This window comes from Hydra viridissima, unplaced genomic scaffold (assembly GCF_058129835.1).
Source record: "Hydra viridissima isolate aposymbiotic clone 2 unplaced genomic scaffold, HvirCarnegie_v1 scaffold_10, whole genome shotgun sequence".
Taxonomy (NCBI): domain Eukaryota; kingdom Metazoa; phylum Cnidaria; class Hydrozoa; order Anthoathecata; family Hydridae; genus Hydra; species Hydra viridissima.
Genome location: NW_028324309.1, coordinates 3,652,103 through 3,672,038, shown reverse-complemented (window position 1 = coordinate 3,672,038; position 19,936 = coordinate 3,652,103). Strand labels below are relative to the sequence as shown.

The window sequence follows — 19,936 nt, the reverse complement described above, 5'->3', positions numbered from 1 at the left end:
AATCCATAAATCTCAAAATATAATTTTTGATCTATCTGATATTTACTGTATCTATTGGTGCCAGCTAATAGGACAAAAGAGTAAAACAAATATACACAATAATTTACATAATTTTCATAATAAACAAATAAGAAAAAGTGTTTCAGCCTTATTACTCTAAACAAAAAGCACATTAGCTGTTTCTAAAAGAATACCTGCCAAATTGATGAAGACATGATAATGTGGTAGAAATTGTTTCGGGTGGTAATTGGACTGCTTTTGGAAGTTCTTTGTCATTTAAACCCAGCAGTTGTGGGCATCGACGCTTGAGAAAGTTTACTAGAGCTAATGTAAATGGTTCCTAAAGGAATTTTTAAAAATAACTCAATTAGCAAAACAACTTTTATTATTTTATAAAGAAAAACCATTTAAATCTCATGCAGTAAGCAAAGTTAAATTTAAAAACTGCTTCAAAAAGTTACTATCAAATTGAACCTGGTGCTCTCTAAGTTTATCAGCCAACCACTTATCAAGTTTTAAATATTCTCTTCGTGATGCTAAGGCAGCCAAATCAATAACAAATGAGAATGGAGACGAATTCAGTAAAATGGACAATGCCTAATAATAAAAGTGCTTATTTAAATATACTGATTATTGATCGGTTGAAATTGTCATAAAAGTTTCAGATCATTTTAGGAATTCTTTCAATACGCAAGACCAAAAAGAAAACTTAAAAAGGTTTCTTTAGGTTTTTTAAATTATTTCCTTTTTTTTTTTTTTTTTTTAAAAAAGTCAAGCTAAGTGTTTGTTAATTTGAATTTAAATAAAATTCAAATTTACGAACATACTTGTTAAAATTCAAATTTACAAACATACTTGTTAAAATTCAAATTTACAAACATACTTGTTAAAATTGAAATTACCTTTAAATCCTGTGCAACATCCAAAATTCTAGATAAACGAGTTTGCTGATCAACTTGATCACCAATCTTTTCAGCTTTTAAATACCAATCTGCCATAGATTGCATTACCAGTTGCCGAATTGAGGGAGATTGGGTCTAAAATAAAGAGTAATGATCAATAAAATAAACGGTATTAAGTTAGATAATAAACTTATTAGATATATTTAATGTGTATTGGTAGTAAAAAATAAAAGTTTCAGGTTCTTTTTTTTTTACCTGACCATGCCATGCATAATGTAGAACACACATTGAGTTTTGATGGTTCATTAAAAAGAGAGGCATGAGCATTGATACCAAATCATTACGAAGTGGATACCATGTAGACTGAAAAAATGTAAGTGATCTTATTTTAAGCATAATACTAGATAATTGATTCAAAAGTAATTTTTAATCTAAAGCTTTATAGTAAATTGTGGATCTTTAATAATATAGAATACTAAACATAAGTATTGTACAACTTACAGTGACTTGTAATAAGGCTAAAACAAGTACATCAGGACAGTTTTTAACTGGCCAAGCAAATAGCTTAAGAACATTTTCATAGCTTCCTGATTCAGATAAATGAAGCAAAATCTCCACAAGATCAAGAGATTTCCTAAATAGTTTAAAATAACTACTTTTACACTTCAAACTTATTTTACAATCAAGGAAGAATATTTTGTTAGGAAAACCACTATTTTATTTATGAAGTACAAAAAATCAGATTAAGAGATTTTTTTTCACGCTTGATGTTTGTATATTTTGACTTTGGTAAAGAAAGAGAAAAAAACAACAACAAATAGAACAAAAGAAACATGAAACATAAAAACTGATTAATATTTACGAACCAGTCTTTTAAAACTCAAACTAGCTTTCTTTAAAATACTCTTTCAACTTCTAATAATTACTTTTTAAGTAATTAAAATAAATTTCTGTTAAAATTATTATGCAGTTCTATTCTAAACCATATATAAATAAATTTCATTAAAATATTAAGAAATATTAAAGCTATAAACTATGGTAACCTAATTCCTTCAACAGATGCTTACCATGTCCGCATTTCACGATTTGTTTCATCAGGAGCAGATTTCAGTAAACTTATATCTACATAACGAGCTGGCAGATCACCGAAACAAAATACATCTGGATGATTTAGTGATGTTTCTATCCAAGACAGCTAATATGATACATAAACATTAAGAATAATCCTTCTTCAACCAAAGGAAGTTTTATTAAATTTTTTTCTCTCGCAATATTTTTATTAAGAGTTTTATAAAAAAAAAACTTAAAAAAAAAGAGAACTTTTTAATAGAATACACACGCAAAAACAAAAAAATAATTTATCATTTCTTGATGGTTGTGTAAAAAATCAAAGATTTACCTGACCCATTGTGTTTATCCAAGTCTTGTAAAGACACTGAACAGGAAAACTACTGTTATTAGTGCTTTTATAATAAGCAAACAAAATTAGCTGCAGCCCATCAGGGTCTTTGATTAAAAATCCTGGATGATCAAGTTCTTGTATAACTTGCAACCAGTTTAATGATGGTTTAATCTCTTTTAAAACATCAATAAAAACTTCAACATTCCATGTTTGAGGACGTTTATCGTTTGTAGTAATTGAACTTCTTGAATAATTCTAAAAAAAAAAAAAAATTAAAAAGTTAAGCTTTTGCCAATATAACATAAAAAATAATAGATAACAAAACACTACAGAATGGTTGCTTAAAGTTTTATTAGTGTTTTAACAGGTTTTTTTTTAATTTTGAATAACTCTGGAAACCATTTGCAGTTCTATAAAAAATAGTTTGTTTTAACACTTAAAATTTGTCACACTAAAATTAAAATTGTATTAGGTTAAACAATAATTGCCATCGAAAAAGATATTGAATGTGAGTTTCTAAATTGAGTTGGGCTTTATCTATAATTTCATAGTTTTCACAGCTTTGGCATATATCCAAGAGAGAAATTTGAGTTTGAATTGTTATAGTAATAATTGGGATTTATGTGATAAAGCTACCTTGAGATTTAAGAATAAAATTGTGTAATTTAAAACCAAATATACCTTTTAAATTTCCACTCTGTCACAAAAAAGAGACTTTTTTACTTATTATTTAACCAAATAATTTTCCTGTAATTATTACAACACAAAGTCAAATAAACTTCGCAATTTAACTTTGTACTAGAGCTTGGTTAGTGTTTTGTTTTTTAAAGGCCATAAAATTGAGTAATTAGTGCACTAAAGAGAAAATTTCTTTATATTTTACCATAATATAAAAGTCTTGACTAACTCACATGCATGCTTTTATACTTAACAACTACCTTTAGAAGACCCTGCTAGATTAGATTATAATTTGGAACTGCAATTTTTTCCCTTGCCTGAAAAAATTCTTGATGTACTGACTTGCTAGATTGTTTAGAATAAAAAGATTGAACATTATAATTAAGCTCTTGAACATCATGAACTTTTTTACAGCAACACTTTAACACTCTGCAAATATTCATGCACAAAAACAATGTGTCCTGATACATAGAGTTATATAGGCCACTGTGTCACGAAATGACTATTAATTCGAACCTCTTGTCCCGAGAAAACCCTTTGGAGGTTTGAGAGTACACATGTGTAGAATTACACTAGAGTTGGTTTTGAAATCTTTCATCATTGTCCAAGAAAGAAAAATCAGTTTAAAGTTTCTAATTTTATGCTTATTTAATAAGGTCAATAAACTAAGAGTTTTTTTTTCTTTCTCAAAAAAACTGTCTATTTTGGTTATTTGTTTTACAAACAGTACATACAAAATATTTTAGCAAAAAAATAATTAACTAAAAAATTCCGGGAAAAACCTGCAAACAGTTTAGAAACCGTTTTAAAAGAACAAGGTGTGCGTCATTTTTCAAAATGCCTAACCAAGCAAAAACTCATGAAGACAACAGGAAAACTGTCTGTTTTCTCTGTATGAACAAAGCTAACAGGCAGCTGACTGATTTTATGATTAAACGCAGTCAAGAAATTTTGGGCCAAAGAATCAACTTTGAAGACCAAAGAGTACCAATTGGAATCTGTGAAAACTGTCGAGTAAGTCTCAGAAGAAAAGGTGAAGGGAGAGATGTCCAACTTCCTTCCTTGCCAGACTATCAAAACATAAAGATCCGTCCTGCAACAAGAGAATCAGCATGTGATTGCTTGATTTGTAGTGTGGGAAAAGCAAAATTCAGAAGCCCTCAGATAAGTGGAGCAACAAACACTGCCAGTCAGCTTATAGAACAGCCAATTGTTGAGAAAAGATGTTCAGCATGCTTTTCATTGATAGGAAGAGGCATCCCTCATGTCTGTACTAAAGCAATGTTACGACAGAACTTACTCAAAGTTGCAGAAAAGGACGAAAAAGCAGCAGAAAGAGTGGCTGTTTCTGTAATTGCCAACAAAGTTCCTTCCCCCATGGCACTGTCTGTCTCAATCAAGGAGTAGGAAGACCTTTTCCAGTAACTCCAGGTAAAAACTGTACTTTTTAAACAAAAAAAAACTTTTGTCAAAGGGCATAGCAATAAAATATACACTATGAATTTCGGAAATGATACAATGGTAACTTTCTGTGATTTTTTGCAGGTCCATCGCGACAAAGAGAATTATTTCCTTCATCTACACCCACCTTGACTGCACAACATCTAGTACAAGTTCAAAACCAGATTGGTCTTTCAAATAGAGGAATGAATATGCTTGCTTCAACTCTAAACAAAGTAGTTCCACAGCGTGTTGTGGAGAAAAATTTCAGAGAAAAGTTTGAATCTCTTGGAAAGCAACTTTCTGACCTCTTTGTCACCTCAGAAATTACTGATACATCCAAAAGTACTAGCCAAGAGTCTAAACATTTATTGGTGTACTGCAATGAAATGGAGTCATTAAGAAACACTGTTGCTGAAGTCAGAGGCCCTCAGTCAGACCAGCTTATTAAGGTGGGGATAGATGGTGGAGGCGGTTTTGTGAAAGTTTCTTTTGGTATTATGAGCTTAGAAACACCAGATACTTCTCCTCCATCAAAGAAACCTCTCTTTAAAAATTTCAAAGACTCAGGAGTGAAGCGTCAACTTTTGGTGGCCATTGCAGAAAATGTCTCTGAAAACTATGACAATGTCAAACAAATCCTGGATAAACTGTGCTTAGAGAGAATGTCTTTTGTGTTGTCATGCGACATGAAGCTTGCTAACATAATTTGTGGCTTGCAATCTCACTCTAATGCACACCCTTGCACCTGGTGTGACATTGAGTCAAAGAATCTTCATCACAGTGGTGAGCTTCGAACATTTGGCTCCATTCGTTCTGATTTTGAAGGCTTCCAAGCAGCCGGTGCCCAAACAAAAAAGGCAAGGGACTTTCAAAATGTTGTTCACCAGCCAATAATAAGACTTTCTGATGATACTCTTGTCCTAGATTTTATTCCTCCTATGGAACTTCACCTTCTTATTGGTGTTGTGAACCACCTCTTTAAGAACCTCTGTCAGGTTTGGCAAAATGCAGATGAGTGGCCAAAGATGATCAACATTCAACAACAACCTTTTCATGAAGGACAATTTGCTGGCAATGAGTGTAGAAAGCTTTTGAGAAATGTTGACTCACTTCAACAACTTGCAGAGAAGCATGCTTGCTTTTTGGCATTTCCATTTATTGAAACCCTCAGAAAATTTGATGCTGTTGTTCATGCCTGCTTTGGGAATACACTCCAACAGAACTACTGTGAGCTTATTGAAGAGTTTAAAGCTTCCTATCTCAACCTTCCAAACACAAGTGTTACCCCCAAAGCACATGCTGTTTTCTTCCATGTGACACAGTTTATTGATCGCCACAACCACTCTCTGGGCATCTTTTCTGAGCAAGCCACAGAGTCACTTCACCACAACTTCAGTCTTCATTGGCAACGTTTCAAGAGGCCAGCCATCCATCGGGATTATCCCAGGAATCTTCGAAACTGTTTGATCGAGTATAACAGTAAACATTTATTTTGATTTCTATTTGTGGAAGAAACATTTACAGTTATTAATTACATATGCTATGTAAGAGTTTAATAAAGGCTTGCTTCTTAATCAATTGAGTAGAATAATTTTGTATAAGTATCTAGAATCATTAATGTTTTTCACAGCTTGAATTTCAAATCTGAAAGTAGAAAACTGTTTGTCTTTCAAGAATAGTTTGTATGTATTTTTTTTGGTTTTGCTTTGTTTAGAGTTGCAAACACATTATATGTTGAAGAAATTTATATGTTATAATAGAGAACAAAATTTTTTTAAAGAAATTATTTTTTTGTAAAATTTTTATTCTGAGCAATAAAATTAAAAAATTTAAACTGATTTTTCTTTCTCGGACGATGATGAAAGATTTCAAAACCAACTCTAGTGTTATTCTACACATGTGTTCTCTCAAACCTCCAAAGGGTTTTCTCGGGACAAGAGGTTCGAATTAAAAGTCATTTCGTGACACAGTGAGGCTATTGGATGATTCAAAGGGGCTATTGGATGGTTTATAGAGGCTATTGGATGGTTTATAGAAGCTATTGGATGGTTTATATAGGCTATCGGATGGTTTGAGCTTCAAAAAATCCTTGGGCTGCAGTAGATTATTTGAAGATTGGAGCTATTAATTGTCAGCTTCCAGCTCCTTTACATATTATACTTCTAGCTTTTAAGACCTAATTATCATTTGGGTTAAAAGTAGCTTGCATCTTCATTATTTCATTCATAATTAGAAATACATTTTTCTTTAGGAAAAATGAAAAGGAAGTTTCTAAAGTAGAGAAATCAACAGAACTGTATCCTGTTTTAACAATCTTTTTCTTTAGGTGAATGGTGGTTCTGTAGTCTTTGGTCATTGGTGACCAAATATCAGATAAACACTATTCACTTACTTTATGTAGATGTTCTGAACTTGAGAACATGAACTTGAAATTGACAGTGAAAGTAAATTTACAAAGTAAAAGATGCAAAAGGAAACAAATACCTGCATTGAACCACTACCTTCTAACCCAACTCTTGTGCGTGCCATCATTCCTAAAAGCAATAGAACAATTAATAAATAATTATTTCCTACTAAGTATTGGATATTACTAGTAAAGCATAAAAATTTTATATTAATTCTTTAAAACCAAAAATAAAAAATTAGAAAAACCAAAGGTTAAAAGACATGATCACCTACCTAGCACCATAGCAACAACAGCTGGTGTCAAATTAGCAGCATTTATGTGAGATAATGTATCTCTACAGTCTTCACGTCTACAATCATATGATTACAACAGCATAAATAATGATGACATCAATATTATTAAGTTTAGACATATATTAGGCATTTGTTATCAAAAAAGATTGTGTATGGAGATGACAATAAAACTGAATATTCTAAATTGTGGAGTTTTAGAATATATTTTTTGTTAATGAAGTGAAAATGATAAATTCACTTACGTTGCAATGCATCCATACCCCATCTCCTCAATTAAATCACTTAAACTTTGTTCCATCTATGTAAAAGTTAAAATTTAAGAATTTCAGTGACCATTCATTGTAAGAAAGTAACAGTTTATACACTAATATATAAAAACACATGATCACCATTTCTATTTTGATTTTATTGCCCACTTCAAAATTTAAAGCAGTAGTTTCTTGAACTTGTTTAATTGGATATAACAATGGAGCTAAAACAGCAGGAACTCTTTCCCACGGAAAATCTTTCCTCAAGGAGTTTAAAAAAGATTTCAGTTGATCTTCAGGAACAATAGATTCTTCCTGATTCTTATTCAACAGATATGCTAAAAGGAGGTGAAGCACTTCTATTGCTACGTCTCCTAAACCTGCTGCTTCTTGACTGGTACTTCCAATTAACTCTTTAAAGTTAAAATATAAAAATATTATTAGAAAATATTATGCAAAAATATCTGTCTAATACATGTCTGTGAAGAATCAGACTCTTATGAAAAAAACACAATATTATAGAAAAAATAACTTTTAATATATAAGAAAAAATTAAATAGCCCCTGTTACCTGAGTCTATATAGGATCGAAGTAATTCTGGAAGTTTTTGTTTTACAAAGGCATGAGCTAAAAAAATCAAAAATACAAAAAAAAAATACTAACTCCTATTTTGATAAATATTATTCTTCACTTTATGCCTCTTATCATTACAAATTTTACACCATTAGCATTCTCTGTAAATTTTCTATTTATTTTAAATTCTTGTTGGAATAATAATTTTTTTTGAAACAAATTGAAAAATTAAGTAAAGTGTATTTGCCTTTCTGTATCTTTTTACCATATAAAATATTAAAAAGTTAAAATCTTTTCTTTTAGAAAAGAAATAAAAAAAAAAAAAAAAAAAAAACTTTGATAGCTGTCATTATTTAAATATCCCTTTAACATTCAGTTTGAAAATTGTGTGCAGATAAATGTAATTATAACAAGTTAGAAATTTATCTGTGTACAAATATTCTTTAAAAATTATACTGGCATAAAACAATGGGAAAATCTGGTCAGCTAAGTAACTATTTCATTACCTGCTGATTGAAAAGCGGTATTTTTTGAACTTTGAAGACCAATTCCAAAAACAACCTAAATACAAATAAAGTAACTTTATAAAAACTAATATACTAAAAAGGAAATTATTTACACATTATTAAAAAACAGATGTTGCTTCAAATATATTTATATTGGAAATAACTGATACCATTAAGTTATTTAATTTAAAGTAAATAAAATAAAAACCAGACTAGCTAAAAAGTATCTGTTTGGTAAAGTGAAATAGAGAACAAAACTAAAAACCTCTTTTCCATAGAGATTCAAATGTTTAATACTTCATATATATTCATATTTATTCCCAATCACACAGAAAAATTTTACTATATACTTGTGACCATGCTATATAATATTGCTATAGTATATTAGCATTATATAATTTAATAAACAAAAAAAACAAAATTAGTCATTTTAAATACATCTTAAGGCTACTACAACCAAAAATAAAAAAAAAAAAAAAGATTACACCAAATTTTGAATATTTCCTTTAAAATAGAGTTGGTTGTTAGCATATATAGTTTATAAATTATTATTATTATATCATGACTTTTAAGCTGTGTCAAATCAATGCAAAAAACATTTTGCTTATTAATGATTCAGGAATATTTTACCTTTAATTTAACAAATCAAAAACATTCATGGAATTATTAAAAATTTAATCTATTGTGGTGTATTCTATTACCTCACAAAACACCTTAGGCGGTGATACAAAATTGTCCAGTTTAAGGATCACATAGAGTAGTATTATTTTCTATATACCTTTCATGGTCAACTGCCTACCATTTTCTATATACCTTTCATGGTCAACTGCCTATCAATTTCTAACGGTAAATTTAAAAATTTAAAAGCAAAAAGTGATGAAAAACATAGTAATCTCATTTTTAGTTGTATTTAAATATTGGCATCAAATACTCAAATGCCATTTCTTGGGCTCAATTATCTGATGGAAATATCAAACTTGCTATTATCTTAATAAATTACCTTATTTCAAAGCAACTGTGGCCCATTTGCATGACACTGTTACATAATTCAAATGCCTAACTTTGTCAACCTTAATGATGAAAGGTTTTTTGCCCCATTTGGGCCATTATAATCACTTTTTTTTCTAGAATACTTGATACAGCGTGTTCTAACAATTCCACATCAAGAGATCTATTTGCTACATTGCTTTGTGGTAAAAATCTTTAGAACTACTTTGACTTCTTAAATTATAATCTCAAGATTTCATGGCTGTTTAATGATAGGAGGCCAGATTTAGCTTTGCTGAGTCCTCAGGCAATTATGTCAAACTGTTTGATAGCAGATATAATTGTTGATTAGAAAAATATTCTAATCTGTAACTAATGTTAATAAGTTTGTTAAAAAGTTAGCAAGAAGTCATGGATTGACTAAATACTCTTTTGCAGTTAATTAGCAAAATGCAGATGCCATGTTAAAAAAAGTATTAACTTATAAAATTTGCTAACAATTTCTGTATTGTAAAAAAAATATTTCAGAATTTAAAAAACAAAAAAGAAGTAAACTTAGACAGTTTTTTATTTAAAAGATGAGAGAAAAATTACATTAGTAAAGATAATATTCTTAAAAGTTGTATTTAAGAGCAACAATAATTGTTATAACACAAAATTATATTACCTCTTGTACTTTAGATAGTTTTAAAATCTTGCTGAACAAATGCAAAAATTGAAGAGAAGGTTTGATTGACTAAAATAAGAAATAAAATTCTAGTCTAAGATTTCAATATTATATATCAATACAAAACTGAAACAAAGATTCATGAAAATAATTGAAGCAGAGTGAAAGAAATCTTGATAAATCCAGCACAGAAAAACGTCATTAAAATGTTAAAATGTTAAGAAAAATTAAGGAGACTTCACCATGGTAACAAAAATGCAACTAGTTTACAAGTGACTGCATCATTAAATCAGAGGAATTTGTCTATATTTAAAATAGTATTTAAACTTTATGATTTTGCTAAATAAAGTATGTAATATAAAGTAAGTATAGAATGATACTAAACAAAAATAACATGTAAAGTGTTAAAATGAATTTAATATATGTAAAACCAAGATGTGCTAGTTCAGAATTTAATAGAATCAAATTTAATTTGTTTTACTGGTAAAGATAGTAGGGGGTTTTTGCAGTTTTTATAAATAGAAGTGCAGAAAACTATAAGCAATATAAAACAGCAAATAAACTATATAGCAATATAAAAGAGCAAATCTTGCAACTAAAGGCAGTTTTACTCATACTTTCTGTAAAGCTTCAGGCTTCTCTAATGCGTAGCAAAGTACAGAAACAAAATTTGGTTTAATCACAAGTTCTTGACAAGCTTCAACAAAGAGCTGAACCTAAAAGAAAAACAGTTTCTACAAATTAAAAACTAGCTTCATTATTTAAGTCTTCTGTTATCTCTAAAAAATAGAAGCCAAATACTGAAATTTGAAACACCTTGTAAAAAATGTTTGCATCAGGCCTGCTTTTATTTCTTTACAAAATCAAAACATACTGATTTGTCTGACAAAGTACACAATTTATTTTGTTAAAAAAGTAAACAAAATAAACTTAAATGGTTTGTTATTTATAAGTTTAATTGCATTTCTTTCAGACTCCTAAATAGCTTATTATAATTTCTTTAATTTACTCCAAACAGGTTTAGAAAGTTTTGGTCTGGAGATTTTGATATCAAAGATGCCTAAAGCACAGGAAAACTAATTGAGGTTGATGACAACAAAGTTAAGATATTAATGGACTTGGATTGGCTTCAGGCAACACAAGAGATTACTAAAAAGGTAAACATCTCAAAATCAAGATTTGAGAATCAATTAAAACTATGAAGCACAAGTAAGACCATTTGCAGAGGAATTGTTTTTTACAATATCAATTCAAGGTTAATAAAATAATTAAAGTTCAGATCAGGAGTGATGGAATAAAATAGATAAAAATATATAAAACAATTGTTTATAGGTAATATGTTAGAATTCAGGGAAAAAAAGAAGTTTCTTATGCCACTTCAATGATGTGCTCCTCAAAGTTAGTGTGATAAATAAATGACATACCTTGCTAGGAAAGTTGAATTATTTATTTACTGTATAAGAATATCAGCTAAACATTTTTTGTTTAAAATTTATCTACCAATTTAACTTATTAGTTTAAATAGTTTTAAACATTACAATAGTATTAGTATGATACCAATTGATGAAAATGTTGATTATTAACTGTTACTGAATGTGTCTTTAAAAATATTAAGGTTGTTCAATGAGCTATTGTGAATTTAAATATAGATTTAATTTTCTGTTAAAATAAGATTTATCATAAATATCCAACTCAATCAAATTGACCGAATAACCAGCTCATTAAGTTATGCCGGTTAAACCCCTAAGTCAACAACTTTTAAATTAAAATTATATATAGTTGTATAATTACAAATACTATAATTATAACTTATCTATTACTATAAAATCAAGTATGTTAGCTTTATAAAAAAAAAAAAAAAACTCACCTGTGCTATATCCCGATTACTGTTATTATCACAATTGAAATCCACAAAAGAAAGAAGACAGCGAAATAAATGTCTCTCAGCTTCTGGACCGTATTTCTGGACTATCTAAAACAAAACATCAGATAAAATAATTCCATCAAACAAGTGCATGAAACCCTTTTCGTTCAATTATTTATGTCATTTCTCACTCTTGCTATATTTATGCTTACTCTCAATTCACTAACTTTGTATTAATTTTGACAGGATTTAAAAGTTTTTGAGTAAAGATTTTAAAATAGTTTGTAAGTATAGGAAACAATAGTTGTACACAACTTTTTACCTATAATTGCAAATATAATAAAAATAGAACTTTTGACTATATGCGGATTATTCATTCATTTGTAATACACACATCCCCTCCCTAATAAATAATAAATGTTCATAAAACTATGAACAAATTTTATCCATTAAAATTCATCTTTATATTACATCTCTAAAATTCAATAAACTCTGCTATTTAAAGTTAAATTTAAAAATTTTAAAGTTAATTAAGGGATCATTCAAGATAATGACCTCAGAAGCTGATTTAATCCTAAATATATTCAATCAAGCTTATAAACATTGCTTATTTATATAGATAATTCTACAGGTTTTTTTTATAAGATTTTATCAAAATAAAACTTTTTTTTTTTTATAAAAACATTTCACTTAAAAAATATGGATTTAAGTATTAAAACAAAGATAGTAAACAAAGAAAAAAAACCCTAATCATTGCATCATTTCAGGAGATATAACATTAAGAAAAGAGAGAAACCAGGGAAACCTGCATTAACCAAATAACTTTTTAAAGAAAGGAAATTTTCATGTGAATGCATCAAAAAAACTGGATTACAAGTTAATGACTATCTTTCTTCAATATCGTAATGTAATGAAATGTGATTAATTAAAAAAAAAATCAGCTCAAAATTTTCAAAAAAATGAATATTTTATGATTAATTATAACTATTTTTAAAACTGCTGAAGAGGATCAAGTTCTTTTAAAAGTTGTACATAACCATATTTTGGTTTAAGAGAGAGAGAGAGAAAAAAAAGTAGGTATATTTAAAAGAGACGTAAATATCTTGAAATTAGATTTGAATGTCTAACTATGGCTGAAAAGCTATCTGTACAACATGTAAAAAAGACAATAGAGTATGTAGTTATAATTGTTTCTTTCTGCACTTTCTTGGCCTTCATTTTTAAATTCCTTGTCCCCCTACCTCTCCCAATTGTAAAAATACATTTTTTTTTATAGCAATCACCTCTATATCAAAGGAACATATCCAAGTAACAATACGGAAAATAGTAAATTTTATGCTTATGGGACTAAATTTCAAAAGATGTATTGCAATAGGAGATGCAAGACATAACCATTAGGAGTTGAAAATTGTCTTTTTTTTTGTACTACAGATGTTTAAGGTGAGAATAACTTTTAAATTTTGTAGTGTCAATTCATGAAGTAATCTCATGTTTTGATATAAAATTTATCTCATTTGAAAATGCAATATTTTGTCTGATAAATATAGCTAACTTATACCAATTAACAATTTTGTTTTTAAAATGTTCTTCTGCTAGAAAACTTTAGCAAGCTATGAGAATTTTACCAAGAAAAGTGTTGCTTTAAAAATTGAGTCAGTGTTTAAAAAAGAGTTACGTTACAAGCAATCAAACTTAGGTTAAATACAACTAAACTTATTAAACAGATGAAAAATACTTTTGCAAAAATTAGTTTATGTTTCAAATAATCTTTTACGTTTAAACTGCGTTTAAAGAAAAAGAATATTTGCTCAAGGGAAAAAAATATACAACACAAAAACAATGTTTTAAAATTGAAACTAAATTGGAATACCAGATTTATAACTACTTATTCTCTAATCAATCTTGAAACTCTACATGTAACTGAATTACAATATACAAACAGAGCTATCAATAAGCCATATTAAAAAATGAAAATTAAAAACTCACTTCAAATAGTACTGCATTAACTCTTTACAAAAACTAATAAACTAGCTTTTGTGTAATTTTCTTTTATTGATAAAAGTTTATCACAGATTTCATCTGTGATAAGCCTCCTTAATTAATACATCAATTACATCATGAAGTCAATGATGTAATTATTGCATTAATAAAGGAAGCTTGTGAGTTCTTACAATATTTTTTTGAGTTCTTATGTAATACATCATAAGAAATTGTCTTCACTGTAAGTACTTGTTGTTTGTTTGAATAGTAGATTATTTTCTGCACAACTGCAAGGTATGTTACTGCTTCATCACACACCTTACATTATATCCAATAAATCTGTAATTAAATATTTGCTGTTTTTATTAATAACTTCTTTTTGTAAACTTAGTTGTATTTTTTTTGGTGGTGCTCAAGAGGGTGGGTTGGTGCTCAGCAGGAGAAATTTCAGGATTATATGAATTAAATGACTGAAAGGTAAAATGTCTATTATTTTAACCTTTAAAGTAACAAAACAAAAGATTTTTAACTATAAATATATTATTTTAATAGAAAAAAAGGGCTATTTTTAAGCATGATACATTGATCTAAGTTCAGACTATATTTTTTAAATTTTGTAAATTTTTCCAAAACTTCATATAAACTACAAATTTTATGAATTATAAAAAATTGCCTATATTAATTTAAAGTTTAATAGTGTAAAATATATAAAGCATAAAAATTTTAGTGTCATAATGATTTTTAATTAAATTTAATAGAAGAGATAAATGTCAAAACTTAAGAATACTGAAAATATATCTGGAATTATTTAACTCTGCGCACCAGTCTGCTTTGAAACTATTGGGCAATGAAAACATGTTTATTGAAAAATAATTTAGACCAGGAATGTCCAGGAAAAGCACATCTGATTTAAGAGAGTAACATTTGCTCTGTTCTGTTTATTGATGTTTTTTTTTAATACTTTGAAATTATTATTGATATTGCTTATCAGCATCAAGATTGACTTAACTAACATCTATTGACTTTTTTCTTTTTACAATCATTTTTCTTTTTCACTGTAAATCTCCCAATATGGAGGTAGGAAGGAGAGAGGAGGAGGAGGGGGGGACAAGCAATCCCATTTATCTGGCACTGAGCACAATAATTTGCAATACAACCCACAGTCATGAAATCCAGTGTAAAAAGTGGAGAGTACTATGAACTTTAAGTTAAATAGCAGTTTGCTAATTACTAAAAAGATTTACCGTAAAAGACCTGTCTGTTTGCGTAGTATGATGTAAATGTAGATCAAATACATGATACAAATACAAACAGTACACTATGTATGAATATTTAATATGTAAAGTAGAATATCTTGAAACCAAAAAAATAACATGAACAATAATATGAATTAAGTCTAAAGCATCAGTTATGTTAAGCCATTAAAGTATAATGCATATTTTATGTGTATTAAAAAGTAAAAACTATGCAGTTTTCAAGGACAGCTTATGAAATGTTGAGCTTTACAATTTTGAAATCATAAAATAACATTCTTTAGATCTTCATTTAATAAAAACAGAGAAGTGTTTTTATTAAATCAATATTTTCATTTTAAGCTTAATAATACACATAATTGATTCCAGAGAAAATAAAGAATGGTTGTTTGTTATTTTATTTATTTATTTTTAAACATTTATGGAAAAAAAAATCCTGCTTGTAAGCCCAATTAAACTCTATGATTTAGCTTTTAAGAAGCTAGAAAATTTTAGAACGACTTACTGATTTTAGCTCAGCTGCATTACTTTTATAATTTTTCTTTGATAATTCAGTAACACCAAAGCTGATCTGTGACAAAGCAAGTGACAGACCGTCCAAACTAGGACCTGTGCTCATACCTAAAATAAACAAAAACACCACGAGTGCATTGCACTCCCTGGCGCATAGAGTCTATTGTGAAATCTATGAAGCTTTACTTTTTTAAAGTACTTTAAAATTTTACTGAGTTATTCTTCAGAAGTTGGTGAATTATTGCGATTAGACACTGTGCTATCTCACTTTCGCACGAGTTGAAGAATAGAATTAGTAAATGTTCGTTGGAGTATGATGATTGAAACCTTCTACGCAGAGGTTTTAATAACTGCATGAAGATGGTTTAATGTTACGGTATACTTTAATTAAAAGAGAAACTACTGACCATAATGAATACCAATAATTATTCAAAGATATAGCAATTACTTTAATTTTGGTATTAGAATTTTTTTTTTTTTTCTATAAAATAAATTTTTTTCAAAATTTTTATATAATAGATAAAGATAAAAAATATGTATGTGGTATATTATATATCTGCACTTTAATTTTAAATGAGAGCTTTTTCAGTATTCGGCTTGTCATTTTGGGTGTAATAAATAACGTTTACATATTGCAGGTAAAACTCTAACGAAAATGGCTTTCTCCAAAGAGCATGCAGTTATTATTTTATAAGTTCTCAAATTCCTTTGAATTAATCATATAAGTGTGTTATATTAAGTGCAATATATTTTTTGGCTGAAAGAGTGCATGCTTTTACTATATATATATATATATATATATATATATATATATATATATATATATATATATATATATATATATATATATATATATATATATATATATATATATATATATATATATATATATATATATATATATATATATATATGTATATATATATACACACACTTTAACAATAATACAATATGGTAAATTACCTTGAAGAACTCAAATAATTTATTGGTGTTTTAATGGAATAAAATATATGTAAAATTAAGAAAGAGGTTTTTAAAATCATTGATATTTTTTGAATATTTTTTAATTGCTTTTTTTTTTTTTTGGCAGAAGTTGTTGCTTAGTATATTTTGACAGTTAGTATATAACTGCTGTACTTATGTGTTTCTCTCTTTGTAGGTTATTGCAAATAGTTAATAATGACTGCAACTTTGAAACCTTATTTAAATGCTGTGCGCGCAACTTTAGAAGCTGCTATATGTATTGAGTCTTTTTCATCTCAAATTGTTGAGAGACACATAAAACCTGAAGTTGAAGTCAGAGGAAGTAAAGAACTTCTACTTACTCCTATTTGTATTGCACGTAATGAAAAAGAAAAGGTTCTCATTGAGGGGTCTATCAATTCAGTTCGTGTCAGCATTGCTGTTAAACAAGCTGATGAGATAGAAAAAATTTTATGTCACAAGTTTATGAGATTTATGATGCTTCGTGCTGAAAACTTTTTTATTTTGAGGCGTAAGCCAATAAAAGGGTATGACATCAGTTTCCTTATCTCAAGTACACATATTGAGCAAATGTACAAAAAGAAATTGGTAGATTTTGTCATTCAGTTTATGGAGGAAATTGACAAAGAAATTAGTGAGATGAAATTGTCCTTAAATGCCAGAGCTCGTATATCTGCTGAAGAATTCTTGAAGAACTTTTAATTCAGAGAATGATATATGTAAAAAGTAAATTTTTTTTCCTTAAACCTGGGTCTAGTGTTAATAATTAAAATGGATTTTAATTTTTGTTCAGTAAATATTTTGAATTATCAATTTCTTACAAAATCAATACATTTTTTAACTTTCTGTTTTAACTTTTCTTTTTTTTATAAGAATGTTTTTTAATGCTTCTTCTTCGTTTTTTTGTTTTGTCATCAATATCATGATGATTTTTTTGCTTTAATCTACCTAATGGAAGTGTATCATTTTATTGAAAATGATTTCATTAGAACATAAAGCTTGATATAGTCTATTATATTTCCCTAAAAATCAGTGAAAACTTTATTGCCAGTAAAATAAGATATGATAAAATATAATATTAGCTTTGGGTAAATCAATTTTCTTTTTATAGTCAGACATCATTATAGTAGCAAGTAATTTAAAAATGTCTTTTAACAGTCATTATGCATTTTTGACAGTTTCTTTTTAATGTGATGTTTCTTTGCATTGTAAAAGTTTCTTTAACATTTTAATAGCAAAGTACAAAAGCTAAATCTGTTGTCCTATTTAATAATACTTAAATAAGTATTGTTAAATTATAATCTACTATACATTGCTATACATTTGGATGTAGGTGTAGCTAAGAGCTTATGCATATATTTTGATGTAAGTGTAGCTAAGAGCTTATGCATGGTGTTAAAAAAGTTGTTATCAGTAATTAATCATAGATAAAATGAGAAAATGCTGAAATTAAATTTTCTTCCTTATGTGAAGATTTATCAGCGATCATTACAGACTCCATTTTTCAGCAAGCCTATACTTTCTGATGTTTTTTGCACTGTGTCTGGTGCATCAACTCGTTATTTTGGACAAAAACGCAATTCCTTAAATGCTCCTCACACTCAGCTTTCAGAAGATGTAAGACGAAGTGAGGGTGCTGTTACTGTAGGTGCTAAAGGTATTTGAAAAAACTTCTTATGTATCTTCAGTTTATTTTTTCTTCAAAAGGTTTTATAGGCTTTTGCTATAAAAAAAAGCTTATTATGCTACTGCTTTTAATATTAGGATTGCTTTTTTTCTTAAATTTTAGTAGCTTAATAGCATTAATTTGATTTTGTTTGTGTTTTTAATGTAATTGATAATTGTTTGGTACTGTCACTTTAAAATGTGTTTTTAAATGTTAAGCTCTTATATTTAGTAAAACAAGCTGGAAAAGATGCCTCCTATATGGGAATATTACTAATAGGATTTGGAGTAACAGGTTGTAGTGATTGCTGATATGAAACAAGTTTCAGTTATATATAGGACTTATTAAAACTTATACCAATTTCATGATAACAATAAAACATAGTCTAGTATTTGCATTTAAATCTAAATATTATGATTAAACCATAGTATTTTACTTCATTGTATTTTAACACAATGATTAAATCATGTTTTATTGTTAGCATGAACATAGTTTTATAAATTAATTATGTGTTTTTTTCTGAGCAAGCAGTACTCTTAACACTTTTTTCTTTTTGAACTTGATCAAACTTGATGTAGTTCCTAATGAACTTTAAATTAAATCTAAATATGAAATGTTTTTTTAATATAAAATAACTTTTGTTTTGTTACTTTTTGTTATCTTTTAGGTGCTCTTATATGGTATATTGCCAGTGAACTTTTGTTTAGCTTCAGCCCCAATGCTGTTTATTCAAAAGCTCTCAAACTTGTAAAAGACCACAGTTTGGTAAGCATTTTTGTTTATTTATGTTTTATTTTGTTTCAAAACTTTTGTTTGGTGCAAATTTCAAGCTTTGTTTTTACATCTGATTTACTAAATTGATAGGTAGTTGAAGAAATTGGAAGTGGTATGAAGGGTTATGGTGAAGAAACTTCAAGAGGCAGAAGAAGACATGTGAAGTTAGTTGCTTTGTAAAAATCTTTAAGCTATCAGGGTAGGGTGGGGATAATATTTTCAATAGCTACAATATTTTAGTTAGTAATCTATCCTTTAAAAATTTGCTAGTATTTTATTTTCTTGAATTTAACAGCAAGCTTTTCCTGCTATTTAGTTACCAGCAGTATGTTGTTGATGGTGTAAATTATATGCGAGTGCAGTTCTATGTATCAGGTAGTAAGCGGAAAGGAACAGTTCATGTTGATGCTATGGAGGTGAGATTCAAATTTTTTTTTGAATGGATTTTTTTAAAATGTTTTAATTTCATTTTCAGGAAGCTAACAATGTATTTATTGCGCTTTTTTTTTAGACATCTCGTGGTAACTTCGAATTTCGATACATCTTTGTTGAACTGCAAGGGTACCCACTCAGCCAACCAATAGTTGTCCTAGATAACAGATAATCTTCATTAACTTACATGAATTCTTAAGGAATACTCTATGATGAAGCCTTCATGGTTGCTACTGCCTAGGATTCTTAGGTGATACAGATTGTATATTAATGGTTCGCAAACAAATAAAACATGCATTTTTAAAGTCATGATTTTTTGTTACAATCACTTTTTAGAAATTTCGATTAGGAATTAGAAAAAGGA

General features: G+C 28.2%; 3 protein-coding genes across 3 annotated transcripts in view; 2 read left to right on the top strand and 1 right to left on the bottom strand.

The window, feature by feature from the left end:
* Positions 1 to 16,056, bottom strand: part of LOC149882673 (CCR4-NOT transcription complex subunit 1-like) — a 33,847-nt gene extending 17,791 nt beyond the window's left edge. The window contains exons 1-18 of the mRNA XM_090099562.1: positions 15,929 to 16,056; positions 15,709 to 15,824; positions 11,974 to 12,078; positions 10,724 to 10,822; positions 10,107 to 10,175; positions 8,453 to 8,507; positions 7,944 to 8,000; positions 7,515 to 7,786; positions 7,368 to 7,423; positions 7,105 to 7,181; positions 6,910 to 6,959; positions 2,302 to 2,559; positions 1,970 to 2,097; positions 1,404 to 1,536; positions 1,158 to 1,265; positions 903 to 1,037; positions 475 to 597; positions 195 to 340 (exon numbers count right to left, since the gene is read on the bottom strand). Of these exons, the coding sequence (XP_089955688.1) occupies positions 195 to 340; positions 475 to 597; positions 903 to 1,037; positions 1,158 to 1,265; positions 1,404 to 1,536; positions 1,970 to 2,097; positions 2,302 to 2,559; positions 6,910 to 6,959; positions 7,105 to 7,181; positions 7,368 to 7,423; positions 7,515 to 7,786; positions 7,944 to 8,000; positions 8,453 to 8,507; positions 10,107 to 10,175; positions 10,724 to 10,822; positions 11,974 to 12,078; positions 15,709 to 15,822 (1,985 nt within the window). The 5' untranslated portion in view covers positions 15,823 to 15,824; positions 15,929 to 16,056. The remainder of the gene's footprint in view (positions 1 to 194; positions 341 to 474; positions 598 to 902; positions 1,038 to 1,157; positions 1,266 to 1,403; positions 1,537 to 1,969; positions 2,098 to 2,301; positions 2,560 to 6,909; positions 6,960 to 7,104; positions 7,182 to 7,367; positions 7,424 to 7,514; positions 7,787 to 7,943; positions 8,001 to 8,452; positions 8,508 to 10,106; positions 10,176 to 10,723; positions 10,823 to 11,973; positions 12,079 to 15,708; positions 15,825 to 15,928) is intronic.
* Positions 16,057 to 16,839: 783 nt separating this feature from the next.
* LOC149882672 (actin-related protein 2/3 complex subunit 4) lies at positions 16,840 to 17,703 on the top strand. The gene has a single exon (XM_090101173.1). It carries the CDS (start codon positions 16,896 to 16,898, stop codon positions 17,400 to 17,402), a length of 507 nt encoding a protein of 168 aa, XP_089957299.1. The 5' UTR covers positions 16,840 to 16,895; the 3' UTR covers positions 17,403 to 17,703.
* Positions 17,704 to 17,903: 200 nt separating this feature from the next.
* LOC145193040 (mitochondrial import inner membrane translocase subunit Tim21-like) lies at positions 17,904 to 19,877 on the top strand. Its single transcript, XM_080070422.2, has 6 exons — positions 17,904 to 18,357; positions 18,598 to 18,660; positions 19,034 to 19,131; positions 19,231 to 19,304; positions 19,457 to 19,556; positions 19,652 to 19,877. Exons 1-6 carry the CDS (start codon positions 18,141 to 18,143, stop codon positions 19,742 to 19,744), a joined length of 645 nt encoding a protein of 214 aa, XP_079926548.2. The 5' UTR covers positions 17,904 to 18,140; the 3' UTR covers positions 19,745 to 19,877.
* The last annotated feature ends 59 nt before the right edge of the window (positions 19,878 to 19,936 follow it).

Coding starts and splice junctions, on each gene's coding strand:
- LOC145193040 (XM_080070422.2), top strand. CDS start 18,141: ATGCTGAAATTAAATTTTCTTCCTTATGTGAAGATTTATCAGCGATCA. Junction 18,661..19,033: donor AATAGGATTTGGAGTAACAG/GTTGTAGTGATT, acceptor GTTATCTTTTAG/GTGCTCTTATATGGTATATT. Junction 19,305..19,456: donor GGCAGAAGAAGACATGTGAA/GTTAGTTGCTTT, acceptor CCTGCTATTTAG/TTACCAGCAGTATGTTGTTG.
- LOC149882672 (XM_090101173.1), top strand. CDS start 16,896: ATGACTGCAACTTTGAAACCTTATTTAAATGCTGTGCGCGCAACTTTA.